Source organism: Palaemon carinicauda, chromosome 2 (genome assembly GCF_036898095.1).
Source record: "Palaemon carinicauda isolate YSFRI2023 chromosome 2, ASM3689809v2, whole genome shotgun sequence".
Taxonomy (NCBI): Eukaryota; Metazoa; Arthropoda; class Malacostraca; order Decapoda; family Palaemonidae; genus Palaemon; species Palaemon carinicauda.
The window spans coordinates 40238252-40254095 of NC_090726.1; the positions used below are offsets into that span (position 1 = coordinate 40238252).

Consider the following 15844-nt stretch of genomic DNA (forward strand, 5'->3'; position numbering starts at 1 on the left):
GAAGGTTGAGGGCATTGTTACCCGGTCTTAGTCTGCATGAATGAAAAGGTTTGTCTGGCCCTTATTCTTTTCTTCATCCTCCCCTCTCTAGGGGAAAGCAGCATCCTGGGTTCTCTGCACAGCTGACCTCAAACCACTGCAGGTAAACCATGTTTCCTTGTGTTCCTAGTATTAAGATAATGCTGTCACGTCCCCATACCCTTACGAGGTGGTATTGGGAACGTCCTATCCTAAAATTCCATGTAAAGGACTTCAGGTCAACTTCCTAGAACGAGTCACACTTCATTCCTTCACACACAAGCTTACGTAGGCCGCGGTCCTTGCAGAGCAAGGCACTTGCGAGGTGCAGGGACTCCTTGTCTTGAGCACTGACACACTCAGATACTGAGTCCAAGGGCCAAAAGCCAGTAACGGCTGGGACTTGCCACCCTACCTAAGGGTTAAGTCACTCATATTAAATAGCGTGGTTTGTATTCCGGTTACGGAACAAAGGACAAATTTGGAGATAATTGTATTTTTCCTAACCATACAAACCTTAGCTATTTAATCAAACTTGCCCGCCAGCCCTGTCCCCCTGGAAGTCCTACCTCTAAGCAAAGTGAGCTAGTCACAGGCGTGTGAGCGGGGGAGGGGTAGCTACCCCTCCCTACCCCCTGGCTAACTAGCGAGGGGGTAGTACACCCTAGTTAAAATTCTAATGGCTCGTCATTTCAGCTACGCCGAAAGTAATACCCATATTAAATAGCTAAGGTTTGTATGGTTAGGAAAAATACAAATTATCTCCGTATTTGTCATATTTAGATAATGTAGGTATTGCATTACATGTACTTAATGGAGTATCTTTTTGCAGATAATGGCGTACGTTGTCAATTTGAAAGGAAAATTATCCTCAGAATTTGAGCACCATTCGACCTACCCAAGGATTTCTCCAATAAGAGAGAGACATTTTGAGTAGAAGACACATCTGATGAGAGAAACTACCCTCCTACATGCTTCCAACATGTTAAAGGCAAGTGTCACAGATAGAGACCATCAGTGTTAATCTTTCATGGTACGGCTGGTTTTCCTTTCGTGGGTATTTTTGCAGACCTATGTCAAGTCTATATATTTTTTTATAGCCCTTATGCTAAATGAGACCTTGTAGTGTATAGGTTATATAATCCATAGTAACAAACTCAATAATCAAGCGACTACTGTACTTTTAGTAGGGCACATAACCAACTTCATATCAATTTGGCATTACCTAATACTATTCAGTGCTCTCTTAATGAAAAATTCACATTCATTTTACCCAGCTAAGAAAATGTCTCTAATTTCTAACTGATCCGCTCTGCAGTTCTAAATGGGTAAAACATTCTAGCTCATAGTAAATAAATCATGAAAAATATGTGACACTAATGAAGGTTCATACTCGTATTAAATTCATCATCTGTACTTTATAACACCCGGCAGAATTGGCAGTCTTATTAAGACCCAATAAAGATCTATACATGTTGCGCAGTGTAGGCTAATCCTGGCATGGTATATTACACCAAGTAAATCTGTCTGTTTGTAGCATTTATTTACATACGTAGATTTTCAATCAGTGTTTCCATAACGTGATAAACTTAATCGATAATGTATTTGTTTCTTTTATTTTAGGTGACCTCTACAGCAACAACGCAATGGTATACGAGGCTTCCCTAAAGCAGAGAGTTCTCAAGTCGAAATTGACAGAATATAACTTTATCAACAATGTTGTAAAAGGTAAATATTATGGCAAATGTACCAGAGTTTTGCAAGGTAACAGGATTTTATAATAGGGATTTGAAACTCCATATGAAAGGACATCTAAATAATTGAATCTCTAGTAAAGGGGGTAGCATCATCAGTGCATTACTTAGGGCTGTACAGTATCTTTTTTAGCCACTAGCTGCGCTTTCTTTTTAATCTTCACCTATATATGGGTAATGAATGGACTCCCAGACCCCATTGCTTAAGCCTTATATCCAAAATTCTTGTTTGTTCCGTAACTGAAATACAAACCACGCTATTTACATGGGGTAATTACTTTCGGCGTAGCTGAAATGACGAGCCATTAGAATTTTACGGAGGGTTTACTACCCCACCGCTAGTTAGCTGGGGGGGTAGGAAGAGTAGCTTGCTAATCCCCCCCCCCTCACACACACCTGTGATTGAGCTCACTTTGCTCTTGGCTCTTGTGGCAGACGGACGTGTCCGCTTTCACCCTCACCTCTTTTGAACACCCATTACTAATCTTTCTTTTGCTTTTCCTTTGACAGAGTGTTTGTGAAGTTGGCCTCTGGCTTACCTGACCGCCCTTGTGGCACATTTATGTCGGCGGTCGACACGGATCCTCACACCTTGTGTCCTTATTGTAGGGGCCAACGGTGTGATAGAGATAAGGTTTGTGGTGAGTTTAGGGAGTGGTCTACCTCCCAGTGGGAGAGGTTTTCTCGGCGCCGGAAGAAGAAGTCCAAACGGGATATTTCTCCTTCAAAGGTTTCTTTGAAAAGAGAAAATTCCAAGGACTCCTCTTCCGTGGCCCAAACCTCCTCTGAAGCTCCCACTCGATCTGTTTCTCCCGAGAAGCCGTCGAGTGGTAGCGTAGACCGTAGTTCTGTTGACCGATCCAGGGGTGTGGGTGAGGGAGTTGCCTCCCATAGCGAGGCAGCTCCTCCTCCTCTCCCGGAGGAGGATATTATCATGCGTGTGACTAATAATGATTTATTACAGCTTGGGGCTTCAGGGTTTGCCCTCCAAGGAAGCCCTGTTTGACATGATCAAGTTGGGAGCAGCTGTCAAACAGTCGCTGACGGTAGCAGAGATCGATCCTCTGTCTATCGTGGACATTGTTGCGGCAGAGGCTTCCGATGAGTTGTTTCAAACCCCTGCTCCTAATGTTGCTGCTGTAGCTGAAGGCTTAGTTCCCCCCTCCGAACATCCTTTGAGGGAGGAGCTAAGTCCTACGGTATCTCCTACCAGTGATTCTCCCCCTCGGGGGAGTTCACTCACAGAGACTCCTCTTCGGAGGACTGCTGATGGTCAGCCCGCTGACCCCACGGCCCCCAGAGGGCGTATAAGGCGTAAAGCTCGCCTTCTCCTTCGCCGTAGAGGTCTTCCTGCACCTCACAAGGGTGTTAGGAGGCGCCTCTTCGGCTCGTCATCTTCGCAGTCCTCCGCAGAAGAACCTCGCCGTCGTTCACCGACCCTGCCAGCTACATCCCTGGACCTCTTTGCAGATCGTTCGCGATCTCCTTCGGTGGAAGGTCGTCCTGGCTGCCGATGCGCTGTGAGCGCCTTCTCATCCCGTTGTAAAACGGGCAACGGTCCCTTCGGGGCATAAAGGGCGTGAGCACAAATTGGTGTCTAAGTCCCTGAAGCGCCAGGTATCCCCTGCGCGCCAACAATCTCCTGCTGCAGATGTTCCTGTCTTAGCGCGCCAGTGCTCACCTGCGCTCGTGCGCGTACAAGCAGTTGTTCCTGTCACTGCGCGCCAACGCACAGCACTGGAATCTCCTGAGATAGCCCACAGGCGCTCACTGGGACTCCAGCGCTTCCAGAACGCCAGCGCACTTCTGCGTGCCCTCATCCTGATGGGCGCCATGCGTGCCCACGTTCTGCGCGCCAGGCACGCCCACGATCTTCGGATCTGGGCGCAGTGGGGAGAGTAACCTCTTCTCCTGCTCGTCAGCGCTCACCTGCGCACCATTGCGCACAGTCTCCAACACGCGACTTGCACGCCCATCACTTCAGCCAGATATGCGCACTGCGTGCCCGCACGCTAGGGATATATCTCCTGCGCGTGCGCCCAACATTATCGCCCTCACGGGCTCATCGGCAGGATACTGCGCGCGTGAGCGCTCATCCAGCCTTCTGCGCACCACCTGTCTTCGCCAGTCCATGCCTCTGCGCGCCATCGCTAGCCCACACACGCCATCGCCTGTGCCCTCACGCGAACATTCTCCCGTGCGCGACCCAGGGCAGAGACCATCGCGTGATTTGCAGCATGATCACAAGCGCGACCCCACACGCGAGGCTGCAGGACATCGCGCGTCCAGGTCATCGTCGTCACAACACCCCCCCCCCCAGTGCAGAACAGCGCGCTGGTCGGTGGAAGGGAGGTTTCCGGATAGGTCCAAGGACTCTTCTCCTTCAGTTTCTTTACAGGCGAACCCTCGTTTGGTAACTCCTCCTAGGGATCGAACGATCCCCTTCCCTCCAGAGGGAGTTTCTGACAGCGCGACTGTCAGTCAGCAGCCTTGGTTTGGGACCATCGTCAGAGCTCTCGTGCAGGCTTTTAAGCCTGTTTTCTCTGAGCTTGGTCACAAATCATTGGCGGCGGCTTCTCCCCTGAAGAGGAAGAGAGGAGTGTCTACCGTGGTAACTTCTCCAAGGGCGAAGCTGACTCCTCGGAAGTCCTTGAAGAAGGCCCCCTCTACCCCCCAGACTTTCTCTCACTCCCCTGCGGACGTGGATTTCCCGTCCTCTGGGGAGTCAGGTGAGGCGGGTCGTTCCCCCATCACACCAATGGGGGAAACCCCACCTCGCCCCGAGAAGTCTTCTCGGGTAGGGGTTGAGAAAAGCCTTCCACCATCACTGTTGGAGTCCTGCATCCCTCCCAGGAGGGAGTCGAAGGACTCTAAGACTCTGCCAAAGTCTTCAGCAAGGATTAAACCGGAGCCAGCCAAGCCCTCAGAGAACCTCCACGAGTCCCCCCAGGAAGAGCCTCTGGGGACAGGAGACTTTGCTGCCAGCCCTTCAGGAGGAGAGCTGCAGGAATCAGAACATGCGTTCTGGCAGGTTCTGACCCTTATGAGGAATCTAAATGGGTTGCTGATCTAGAGATTCCCCCTCATGAGGGCAAGGACACTCTTGGACCGAGTCTTCGGTACTCAAAAACCCTCGAGGGCCAGTGCGGCTTTGCCCTGGTCGCAGGGGGTTAAGAGTGCCAGAGACAAGGTCGAAGGCCAGCTCTCCGAGCTTGCCTTCTCTAGCCGATCCAGCACCGGTAACAAACTCCTCCCGCCTCCTCGTGTCCATCAGAGGAGGTACTAAGAGATCTTGGAGGAGACTTGTTTAGCTCTTCCATTACACTCTCTCTGGAAGAGCTTAAGGGGGGAGTCCCTCTAGAGAGACTTTCCAACCGGCATGTCTCGTATTCTGCAACGGAGATCCTGAGCCAGGAGAAGGGGGCGAAGTGTGCCATGCAGGCAACTTCGTGGCTGGACATCTGGCTAGGGTCTCTGGGCATCCTGTTACGATTTGAGGACTTGCCCAAAGAGAGTACCAGGAAGGCCTTGGAGACCTTCTTGCTCTCAGGCGCTCGTACTATTGAGTTTCTAGCCCACCAAGTCTCGAGCTTGTGGGCTAATACCACCTTGAAACGTCGAGATGTGGTGTCTGAGAGATTCCACCAAAAGGTCCCCAGTACCGACATTAACAGGCTCAGAAATTTTTCCGTCTTGGGTAAGAACTTGTTTGAGCCTAAGGACGTGGAGCCGGCAGCTGAGAATTGGAGGAAGTCCAATCAGGACCCCCTTTTACATGGGCCCTAACATCGAGGCCCTACAAACCTCCAGCGACCCAGCAATCACGTCCTACCAAGAGTACGAAAAGGCAGTTGCAGTGAGACCGCAAGACTTCATGTGCACACTGGCCTTGAAGGACGCGTACTTCCAGATCTCAATCCATCCGTCTTCGAGGAAGTACTTGAGATTCTGCCTAGACAAAAGGTTTACCAGTTCAAGGTGCTCTGTTTCTGTCTCCACAGCACCGCAGGTGTTCACCAGAGTGTTCACCCTAATATCATCGTGGGCTCACAGGGTCGGCATCCGTCTCCTCCATTACCTGGACGACTGGCTGATCCTAGCAGACACGGAGGCAGCCCATCTTCAACACTGAGACAAACTTCTGGGACTTTGCCAAGATCTAGGGATCATGGTAAATCCCGAGAAGTCTTCTCTTGCTGCCCACTCAAAGACTGGTATATCTAGGCATGATCATAGACACCAATCTCCACAAAGCCTTCCCATTAGACGACAGGATAGCAAGGCTGAGGAGGGTCGCGAGTCCTTTCCTCAGACGAGAAGAGCTTCCATCCCAATCGTGGTTACGTCTCCACGGTCACCTTTCATCCCTGGCCCGTCTAGTTCCCAATGGTCGCCTCAGAATGAGGTCTCTCCAGTGGCCATAAATCCTGGTGGAATCAAGGTCACGATTCCCCAGACGTCATGATCCCTATGGGTTCTGCGGAACAGACGAACCTTCAGTGGTGGGTGGCAGACGAGAACCTTCGAAAGGGAGTGGATCTTCTCGTCCTCCCCCCGGATTTGATGCTGTTTTCGGACGCCTCAAAGAAAGGGTGTGGGGCCCACGTTCTGAACCATAGGACCTCAGGCCTGTGGTCAGAATTAGAAAAGTGCCTCCATATAAACCTGCTAGAAATGAAGGCCGTATTCCTGGCGGGCCACTCTGTGATGGTGATGAGCGACAACACCACAGTAGTGGCTTTTATCAACAAGCAGGGAGGTACCTTTTCAGGACAGCTATCCTATCTTGCAGTAAAGATACTGAGATGGACCGAATTCCACTCGATCCCACTTTCGGCTCTCTTCATTCCAGGGAAGAGAAATGTGCTCGCTGACAGTCTGAGCAGAGCGACGCAGATAGTGAGTACCGAGTGGTCTTTGGATCATCAAGTAGCCAGCAAAGTCTTGACTTTGTTGGGTTCCCCGACTGGATCTGTTCGCTACAGTGCTGAACTTCAAGCTCCCGCTTTACTGTTCCCCAGTCCCGGATCCCAAGGCACTCTGGCAAGATGCCTTTCAACAAACCGTGGGGACAACATCGACGTGTACGCCTTTCCCTCGTTCTGTCTGATGAGGAGGGTGCTCAACAAGACCAGAATATCGGTCAATCTCTCGATGACCCTGATAGCTCCGCTATGTCATCACGCGGAATGGTTTCCAGACCTTCTGCAACTCCTAACGGAACATCCGAGTGAACTCCCTCCACGACACGAGCTACTCAAACAACCACACGCCAACTCCCTCCACGACACGAGCTACTCAGACAACCACACGCCAACATCTTTCACAAAGCCGTGGCTTCGCTTTGACTTCACGCCTGGAGATTATCCAGCATCTCCTCACTGAGAGAGGATTTTCGCAACAAGTTGCGAACAGGATGTCTGGACACCTGCGAAGGATATCCGCATCTGTCTACCAGGCAAAGTGGGGAGTCTTCTATGGTTGGTGTTGTGGAAGGGGTATCTCTCCACTCGATGCCACTATTCCAGCAAAAGTGGAGTTCTTTGTGTATTTGCAGGAAGAAATGCGCCTTTCAGTCTTGGCAGTGAAAGGCTATCGCTCAGCCTCAAGTCTAACCTTCAGGCTCAAAGGAGTGGACATTTCTTCCTCGCTGGAACTTTCCCTACTCATACGGAGTTATGAACTTACCTGCCCTCAGTCGGAAGTGAGACCTCCTCCATGGAACATGGTTCGAGTTCTCAGGTCTCTTAGAGACCTCCCTACGAACCATTACGCCAGGCTTCAGATCGCCACCTTACTTGGAAGACGGTATTCCTGCTAGCTTTGGCCTCGGCCAAGCGAGTCAGCGAACTTCATGGTCTCTTGTATAACATCGCCCATTCACGGGGATGGGGGGGAGGTAACGTTCAGATTCGTCGCTGAGTTTGTGGCTAAGACTCAAAATCCGGGAGTGCCGGACCCTCGGTTCGACACTCTCAGGATTTCGAGTCTTCGTTCTGTAACAGATGCCCCAGACCATCTCCTACTGTGCCCAGTATGGAGTCTGAGGCTATATCTCGAGAGAACTGCTGCAGTTCGTCCCCAGGTGCAGGCATTGTTTGTGAGCACTAGGAGAACAAAGAGGGGTATCACCAAGAATACCATCTCGGCATGGATTCGTAGGGTAATCCATCTGTCCCTGAATCCTGACCCTCCTCCGTCACGTCGCCCTAGAGCACATGATGTCGGGCGTAGCTACGTCCCTGGCCTTCAAGAAGAACTATTCAGTGACTCAGGTTCTACAGGCAGGGGTGTGGAAGTGTCAGACGACCTTCACAGCCCACCACCTGCAAGACGTGACACACAGGAGACTCGATATGTTCTCTATCGGCCCTGTGGTGGCTGCACAACAGCTGGTTTAAAACCTCTGGCTCCTTAATGGACAAGTAGCAGAAGGTTGAGGGCATTGTTACCCGGTCTTAGTCTGCATGAAGGAAAAGGTTTGTCTGGCCCTAATTCTTTTCTTCATCCTCCCCTCTCTTGGGGAAAGCAGCATCCTGGGTTCTCTGCACAGCTGACCTCGAACCACTGCAGGTAAACCTAATACTGTCCCGTCTCCATACCCTGACGAGGTGGTATTGGGAGAGTCCTAGCCTAAAGTTTCCATCTAAAGAACTTAAGGTCAACTTCCTAGGACAAGTCACACTTCATACCTTCACACACAGCTTTTGTAGGCCGCAGCACTTGCACAGCAAGATGCTAGCGAGGTGCAGGGACTCCTTACTATTGAGTACTGACACACTCAGCTACTGAGTCCCTGGGCAAAGCCAAAAGCCAGTACTGGCCGGGACTTACCACCCTTCCTAAGGGGTAAGTCACCCATATTAAATAGCATGGTTTGTATTTCAGTTACGGAACAAATGACAAATTCGTATGTAATTTGTATTTTTCGTAACTATACAAACCTTAGCTACTTAATCAAACTTACCCGCCAGCCCTATCCCCCGTGAAGTCCTACCTCTAAGCAAAGTGAGCTCAATCACAGGTGTGTGTGACGGGGGCGGGGGGTAGCAAGCTGAAAACACACACACACACACACACACACACACACACACACACACACACACACACACACCCCGCTAACTAGCAGGGAGGTAGTAAACCCTCGTTAAAATTCTAATGGCTCGTCATTTCAGGTACGCCGAAAGTAATTACCCATATTAAATATCTAAGGTTTGTATTGTTAGGAAAAATACAAATTACCTACGAATTTGTCATATTCAATTCAAGAATTGGTCCTTTTTAGGGCCACGACAGTCTCATGATATTTACCAGTCTCCTTGGCAAGACTTGAATTTAAACAGTATTCTTTTCAATCTTATTTTCATGAAGTTATCAAATTTAAACTTAGCATTATGTAAGCGAAGTTGAACTCCATTTCTTTATCAACTTAACTATCACAGCATTTGTGTCTTTTAAGACTTGAACAAACCTTTTTCTGTTTTAGCCTCAAAGTTTGGGTGTTAAAAGCACTAACCTTATGATTAATGTGATATTAGTGAGAACTTTTTAGCCTTAAAAACTTTTGTATGGGTAAAAAATATTGGATACAGCACTTTTAAATGCCTAAGATTGACTTTTAAATTGTTAAGCGTATCTCAATTACAGTAGGATTGCCATAATTTGATATTTGTTGGAACTTTTCTGTCTTACAAATCCCATACGTGGGAAAAAAATGTATTGGGCCATCACTTATGAATGTCTAGATATGTTTTAAAATAATTGACATCTGATTACGTTATCATTGCTGTCTCCAGACCCTCCCCCGTCACGTCGCCCTACAGCACGATGTTGGATACATCGCAACGTCCCTCGCCTTCGAGTAATACTACTCTGTGACGCAGGTGCTACAAGCTGGAGTCTGGAAGCGTTTAATGACCTTCGCAGCCCGCTTCCTGGAGGGCGTGACCCACAGGAGTCTCGATAAGTTTTCTATCGCTCTGTGGTGGCTACACAACAGCTGGTCTAACCTCAGGCTCCTTTTTGGACAGGTAGCAGAAGGTTGAGGGCATTATCATCAGGGTTTAGTCTGCATGAACGAAAGAATTATGTCTGGCCCTTATTTCTTTCTGCATCATCCCCTCTACGGGGAAGCAGCATCCTGGTCTCTGCATAGCTGACCTCGAACCTCTGCAGGTAAACCATGCTTCCTTGTGTTCCGAGAATTGAGTCAATACTGTCGCGTCCCCCATACCCTGACGAGGTGGTATTGGGAACGTCCTAACCCAGAGTTCCTTCTGGAACTCCAGGTCAACTGCCTAGGACGGGTCACACTTCTTCCTTCACACACAAGCTTATGTAGGCCACACGGTTCCTTGAGGAGCAAGGAACTTGTGAGGTGCAGGGACTCCTTTTCTCAAGTGCAACTCACTCGGATTCTGAGTCCCCGGGTAAAGCCAAAGCCAGTATGGCTGGGGACTTTCCACCCTACCTAAGGGGTAAGTCACCCAATGTAAATAGCGTGGTTTGTATTTCGGTTACGGAACAAATGACAAATTCGAAGATAATTTGTATTTTTCCTAACCATACAAACCTTAGCTATTTACACATATTTGCCCACCAGCCCTGACCCCCAAGACAAGTCCTACCTCTGAGTGAAAGTGAGCATTCATCTGTGTGTGAGGGGGGGAGGGGTAGCTAGCTACCACTCCCCTACCCCCCGCTAACTAGCGCGGGGGTAATACACCCTCGTTAAATTCTAATAGCTCGCCATTTCAGCTGCGCTAAAAGGCAAACCCGATGTAAATAGCTAAGGTTTGTATGGTTAGGAAAAATACAAATTATCTTCGAATTTGTCATTTTGGGGTCTTTGAAGGGGCAATTCAGCAGATATTTGGTGGTGTAATACCTGTCAATCTATAGGGTACTGGGAGGGGCATTGGTCTTAGGTCACCAGTAATTATGTGACATGCTTGATAGAGGTTGGTGTTAACTTTATGGGGATGACATGACCTTTCCCAGACTGGTGAGTAGTATTTGGCAGTGGAGTAGTTGAGTGCCACAGGGGTTTTTGTCTTAAGATTGAGGATTTATTTCCCATTTTGAATTGGCAAATTTACCAAAGAGGTTATTTCTGTTAGCTACCTTCTTTACTTTCCGTACATGCCCCCTAAAAGATAACGTAACAGGTGCTTCTGATATACCGGAGGCAAGTGACCAGTCCCTGCTGGGATCAAGCACCTGTACCTTCCTGTGGGGAACTCAGGACTATTAATCCTTATGACATTTGGCTGTTAACCTGTTACTTCTTCACAAGTCTAGGCCATATGAAATGATGGCTAACCTCCATTGGTGGCAGTTATATCAAGTTTTACCCACTTTTACCCTTGCTATGTTTAGGGTTACCCAGTCCTTCCTGGTGATGGTTGTTTCACTGGGCATCCCTTTGTTTAGGCTAGGCAGCTCCTCATTGGATGGCCATCAGTTGCTTTCCCGCCACTTTTCTAGCCTGTGAGTAGCTGCCCGGAAAGGTTGTAGTCCGTTCACTGTTGCGAAGCTTTTGCGGGTTTTCAGTCTTGACCTTGCTTCCTGATGATTGTGGAATGGATGCAAGGGGTCATTGATTTGTGTATTTTTTCAGTTCTTGTTAGCATTTCTCGTCTTATATTGGATGGTGGGATACCGTCTACTTTGTATGAAGATGGTAGAGGTGTTGGTTTTAGAATGCCAGTAATAATCCAACATGACTGACTTAGCACTGTCTACCTCATGTGCATGGCTTAGATTTATACAAAGGGGTACTAAAATCGAGGAGCTTGCAGTTGTGCGAGTCATGCCGACACTTTCTAAAGATTTGGTGGTGTAAACACATTATATTAGTCAAAACAATAATAGTTTGTTATTTGATGTTAAAATTAGTAATTCGATAAGACAATGATTGGTCGGTCAAGGGACAAAGGCAGGATAGGGCAGCCAATGGTGGATAAAGGCAGGATTATATTAAAGAATAAGGTTGGATAGATTTTTCATTGATTTAAGGTAACATTGGTTAATCATTGGCAAAAGTCATATTGCTGTTGTGTTAATAGTTAATAGTTTTGGATAGGTTAGTTAAAGTATACCCAGTAAGTAAAAAACAACATCGAATAAGCTTGTCAGTGAACTAGTCGAGATTAGGTTAGTGAGTCAAAGAGTGTGTGATAAAGTTATCCATATTTAAACTAGTTAAGATGGTGAAGATTGTTGGAATAAGCTGGTCCATTGATTGAAGGTTAACCAGAAAATTCACTTAGATGTATTAAGTGAGTCAAAGATTGTGTGATAAGGTTTACTATAGTTAAACTAGATAAGTAAGATGGTGAAGATTGTTGGAATAAGCTGGTTCATTGATTGAAGGTTAACCAGAAAATTCACTTAGATAAATTGATTGATTTGATAGGATAGCTGGAGTTATTTTGTGGAGGATCCATGCTATATATAATGAAAGTTTAGTATGCCATTTCAATTATGAGAGTGGTATATTTCCTTGATAAATTTAGGAAGTTGCAGGTCTTATTTTAGGTGAGGGGGAACATAATAATTATTCATTTGCACAGCACTATACTCTTGTATACTAAGCAATATTCTACTCCTGAAACTGTTACTGTGTCAATAAATCTTGTTTTTGCTCAGAATTTATACACATCGTTTTTATATAAATGTTTTTATGAGTAGTTTGTGTTTTTGACCAGGTATCCTCTGTGGTGTAAGGTAGAATGTTTTATTCAGGGAATTTATGGTTTATTGAATATCTCGAAGAAAACAGTGGAATACCAGAAGTCATTCATTCGATTTGTGAAGTATTTCCTTGTTAGGATTCAGGAATTAATCCTTTTTTGCTTTACATGATATACTTTGGGTTATAATAGTTGTTGTTATGAATGTAGTGGATATGTCTAATATGTCATTATTTCCAATATTTTAGAATATTTTTTTTAATTTTAGTTTATCATGCAGAATGTTTTACCAAAAGTGTAGTCATGATATTGAAGTTCACAGTAAAATATTTGAGTAAGAAATATATATCTGTAAAATTAACGTTTTTTATTCATTTTTTCAGACTAGAATTATCAAAAGGAAATGAAATAGTCTCCTGCTCAAGCTAGAAAATTAAACTGCTGTAAGACATTCTTAATGACGTCTAGATGAAGATCTGCAGCAAATATTCTAGGATTTACTACAGAAAAAATTCCAGAAAATTTCTGAGGAAGACAAAATTTTAAGTTCAAAAGGAGTAGCAAATAGTCTCGACTGAAGAGGCCATACTATCATCAAACCTTTTATTACTATTATCATTAGCCAAATTACAATCTAGTCCTTCAAATAATTTAAATGCTCTATTTACTAGTTATTGAGATTTTAGGGATCTGTGTGTTACAAAGGCCACTCCATTTATATCCCATAGGTTCAATACTAGTCACTAACTGAGAATTGGAGAACAGAAGTCGAGTTAAAAGTAAATAAGTCATTTACAATATCACCAGATTATTTAAGTGTCTTTACTTTTGGAATTTAATTATAAAAGCCATTAAATTTGACTCAGTTTTGTAGCAGGTATTCCATTGGCTCCTAATCTTTACAGGTCAGGGCATATAAAGCTATTTTAGTTAATTTTGAATTTTCTGTATCTTTCCCTTAATAAATACAAGTGATGCTATTTTTCTAGTAAATTCTAAACGCCTAAAATTTAACTTGAAAATCAGGTCCAGATCTACATTTTTGAGCATTGGCTTTTCTGATTAAAATTCAGATTGTAATTTCTTAATTTTTATTTGATATTAAACGATCACAATCGTTTGAATAGTTAACTGGTTCCAAGTACCTCTTAAAATAATTAGCCAAAATTATTATAGTTCATGTTAAATGGAGTGGCCTTATGTATTATTATAAATGTTTTTTTGAAAAGGTAAATTTAACAATAACAATCGGGTAAGATTAACTAATATAAATGAGAAAGGACATCTGCTTTAGAAATTTGCTGTTCATGTTTTCAATTCTTTTTAAGTATTGTTAAATCAAATGTCAATTTCCTCTGGACCTCTTAACATCAAGGTCGTATAATTTTCAGAATTGTGTAAAATACTGTAAACAAGTTATCTTAACGTGTGACTGAAAGGAAATTTATATTAATCATCATTTTAGCAATTGATTCAAATTCAAGTACATTAATTGCATGTGGATATAACCTCCAACTACTTATTTTAACTATGAATATTTTTTTCATCTCTGTCTATGTATACCATTTCATCTTTCTTTTGAGATTCTCATTCAATTAGTAGCAACTGATATTGAAATTTTCTCCTACACAACGTCGAATCTATGGCAGGCCTATGTTCTCTTAAAAAAGTATAAGCATATATGCTTAAGATCCTAGCTACTAGATAAAAAAAAGGTCTGGTTTTCTAATTAGCCACAGTTTGTCACAGTTCAGTAACTTTTTTTCATTGAGTGGGGAGGGGATAGCTTATCATAATCCAGGAATATACACGTGTATAAGTTTTGCTATTTTGAAAATTGTGAAAAAGAGAGTGGTGAGAGACTGGTAGATGTGTGTGTTGAACAAGAGATGGTAATAAGTGCTAGCTTTTTTAAAAAGAAAGATAAAAATAAGTATACATGGGTAAGAGTGGCAAATGGAAGAGTAGTAGAAAGGGCATTAATGGATTATGTGTTGATAACTAAAAGAATGTTTGGAAGATTGAAAGACGTGCACGTGTTTAGGGGTATGGCTAACGGTATGTCTGATCATTTTTTGGTGGAAGGAAAATTAGTTGTAGCAAAAGAGTGGGGGAATAGAGTAGGTGGATGTAAAAGGGAGCTAGTGAGGGTTGAAGAGCTAATAAAACCGGGGGTAAAATGTAAATATCAGGAAAGGTTGAAAATGGCATATGACGAGGTGAGAGTAAGAGAAACTGGTAATTTAGAGGAGGAGTGGAAGTTAGCAAAAGAAAATTTTGTTGGTATTGCAAGTGATGTATGTGGCAAGAAGGTTGTTGGAGGCAGCATGAGGAAGGGCAGTGAATGGTGGAATGAAGGAGTGAAGGTAAAAGTGGAAGAGAAAAAGAGGGCTTTTGAAGAATGGCTGCAGAGTAATAGTATAGAGAAGTATGAAAAATATAGAGAGAAAAAGGTGGAAGTAAAGCGCAAGGTACGTGAGGCAAAGAGGGCAGCTGACCTGAGGTGGGGTCAGGGACTGGGTCAGTCATATGAAGAGAATAAGAAGTAGTTTTTGAAAGAAGTGAAGAGAGTAAGGAAGGCCGGCGCAAGAATTGAAGAGACAGTGAAAGATGGAAATGGAAGGTTGTTAAAAGGAGAGGAGGCAAGGAAAAGGTGGGCGGAATATTTTGAAAGTTTGCTGAATGTTGAGGATGATAGGGAGGCAGATATAATTGCTGTTCCAGGTGTTGAGGTGCCAGTGATGGGAGATGAGAATGAGAGAGAGATTACAATAGAGGAAGTGAGGAGAGCACTAGATGAAACGAGAGTAGGAAAAGCATCTGGTATGGATGGTGTGAAAGCTGAGATGTTGAAGGAAGGGGGTGTGACTGTACTTGAATGGTTGGTGAGATTGTTTAATGTGTGTTTTGTGTTGTCAATGGTACCAGTAGATTGGGTCTGTGCATGTATTGTACCACTATATAAGGGTAAGGGAGATGTGCATGAGTGTTGTAATTCAAGAGGTATTAGTTTGTTGAGTGTAGTTGGAAAAGTGTATGGTAGAGTACTGATTAATAGGATTAAGGATAAAACAGAGAATGCAATCTTGGAAGTACAGGGTGGTTTTAGAAGAGGTAGGGGTTGTATGAATCAGATTTTTACAGTTAGGCAGATATGCGAGAAATATTTAGCAAAAGGTAAGGAGGTGTATGTTGCGTTTATGGATCTGGAGAAAGCATATGATAGAGTTGATAGGGAAGCAATGTGGAATGTGATGAGGTTATATGGAGTTGGTGGAAGGTTGTTGCAAGCAGTGAAAAGTTTCTACAAAGGTAGTAAAGCATGTGTTAGAATAGGAAATGAAGTGAGCGATTGGTTTCCGGTGAGAGTGGGGCTGA

General features: G+C 44.8%; 1 protein-coding gene across 1 annotated transcript; it reads left to right on the forward strand.

The window, feature by feature from the left end:
* The first annotated feature begins 849 nt into the window (after nt 1-849).
* LOC137624035 (uncharacterized) lies at nt 850-15602 on the forward strand. The gene is made up of 3 exons (XM_068354707.1): nt 850-1009; nt 1642-1746; nt 12850-15602. The coding sequence occupies exon 3, from the start codon at nt 14356-14358 to the stop codon at nt 15013-15015; it is 660 nt and encodes a 219-aa protein (XP_068210808.1). The 5' UTR covers nt 850-1009; nt 1642-1746; nt 12850-14355; the 3' UTR covers nt 15016-15602.
* The last annotated feature ends 242 nt before the right edge of the window (nt 15603-15844 follow it).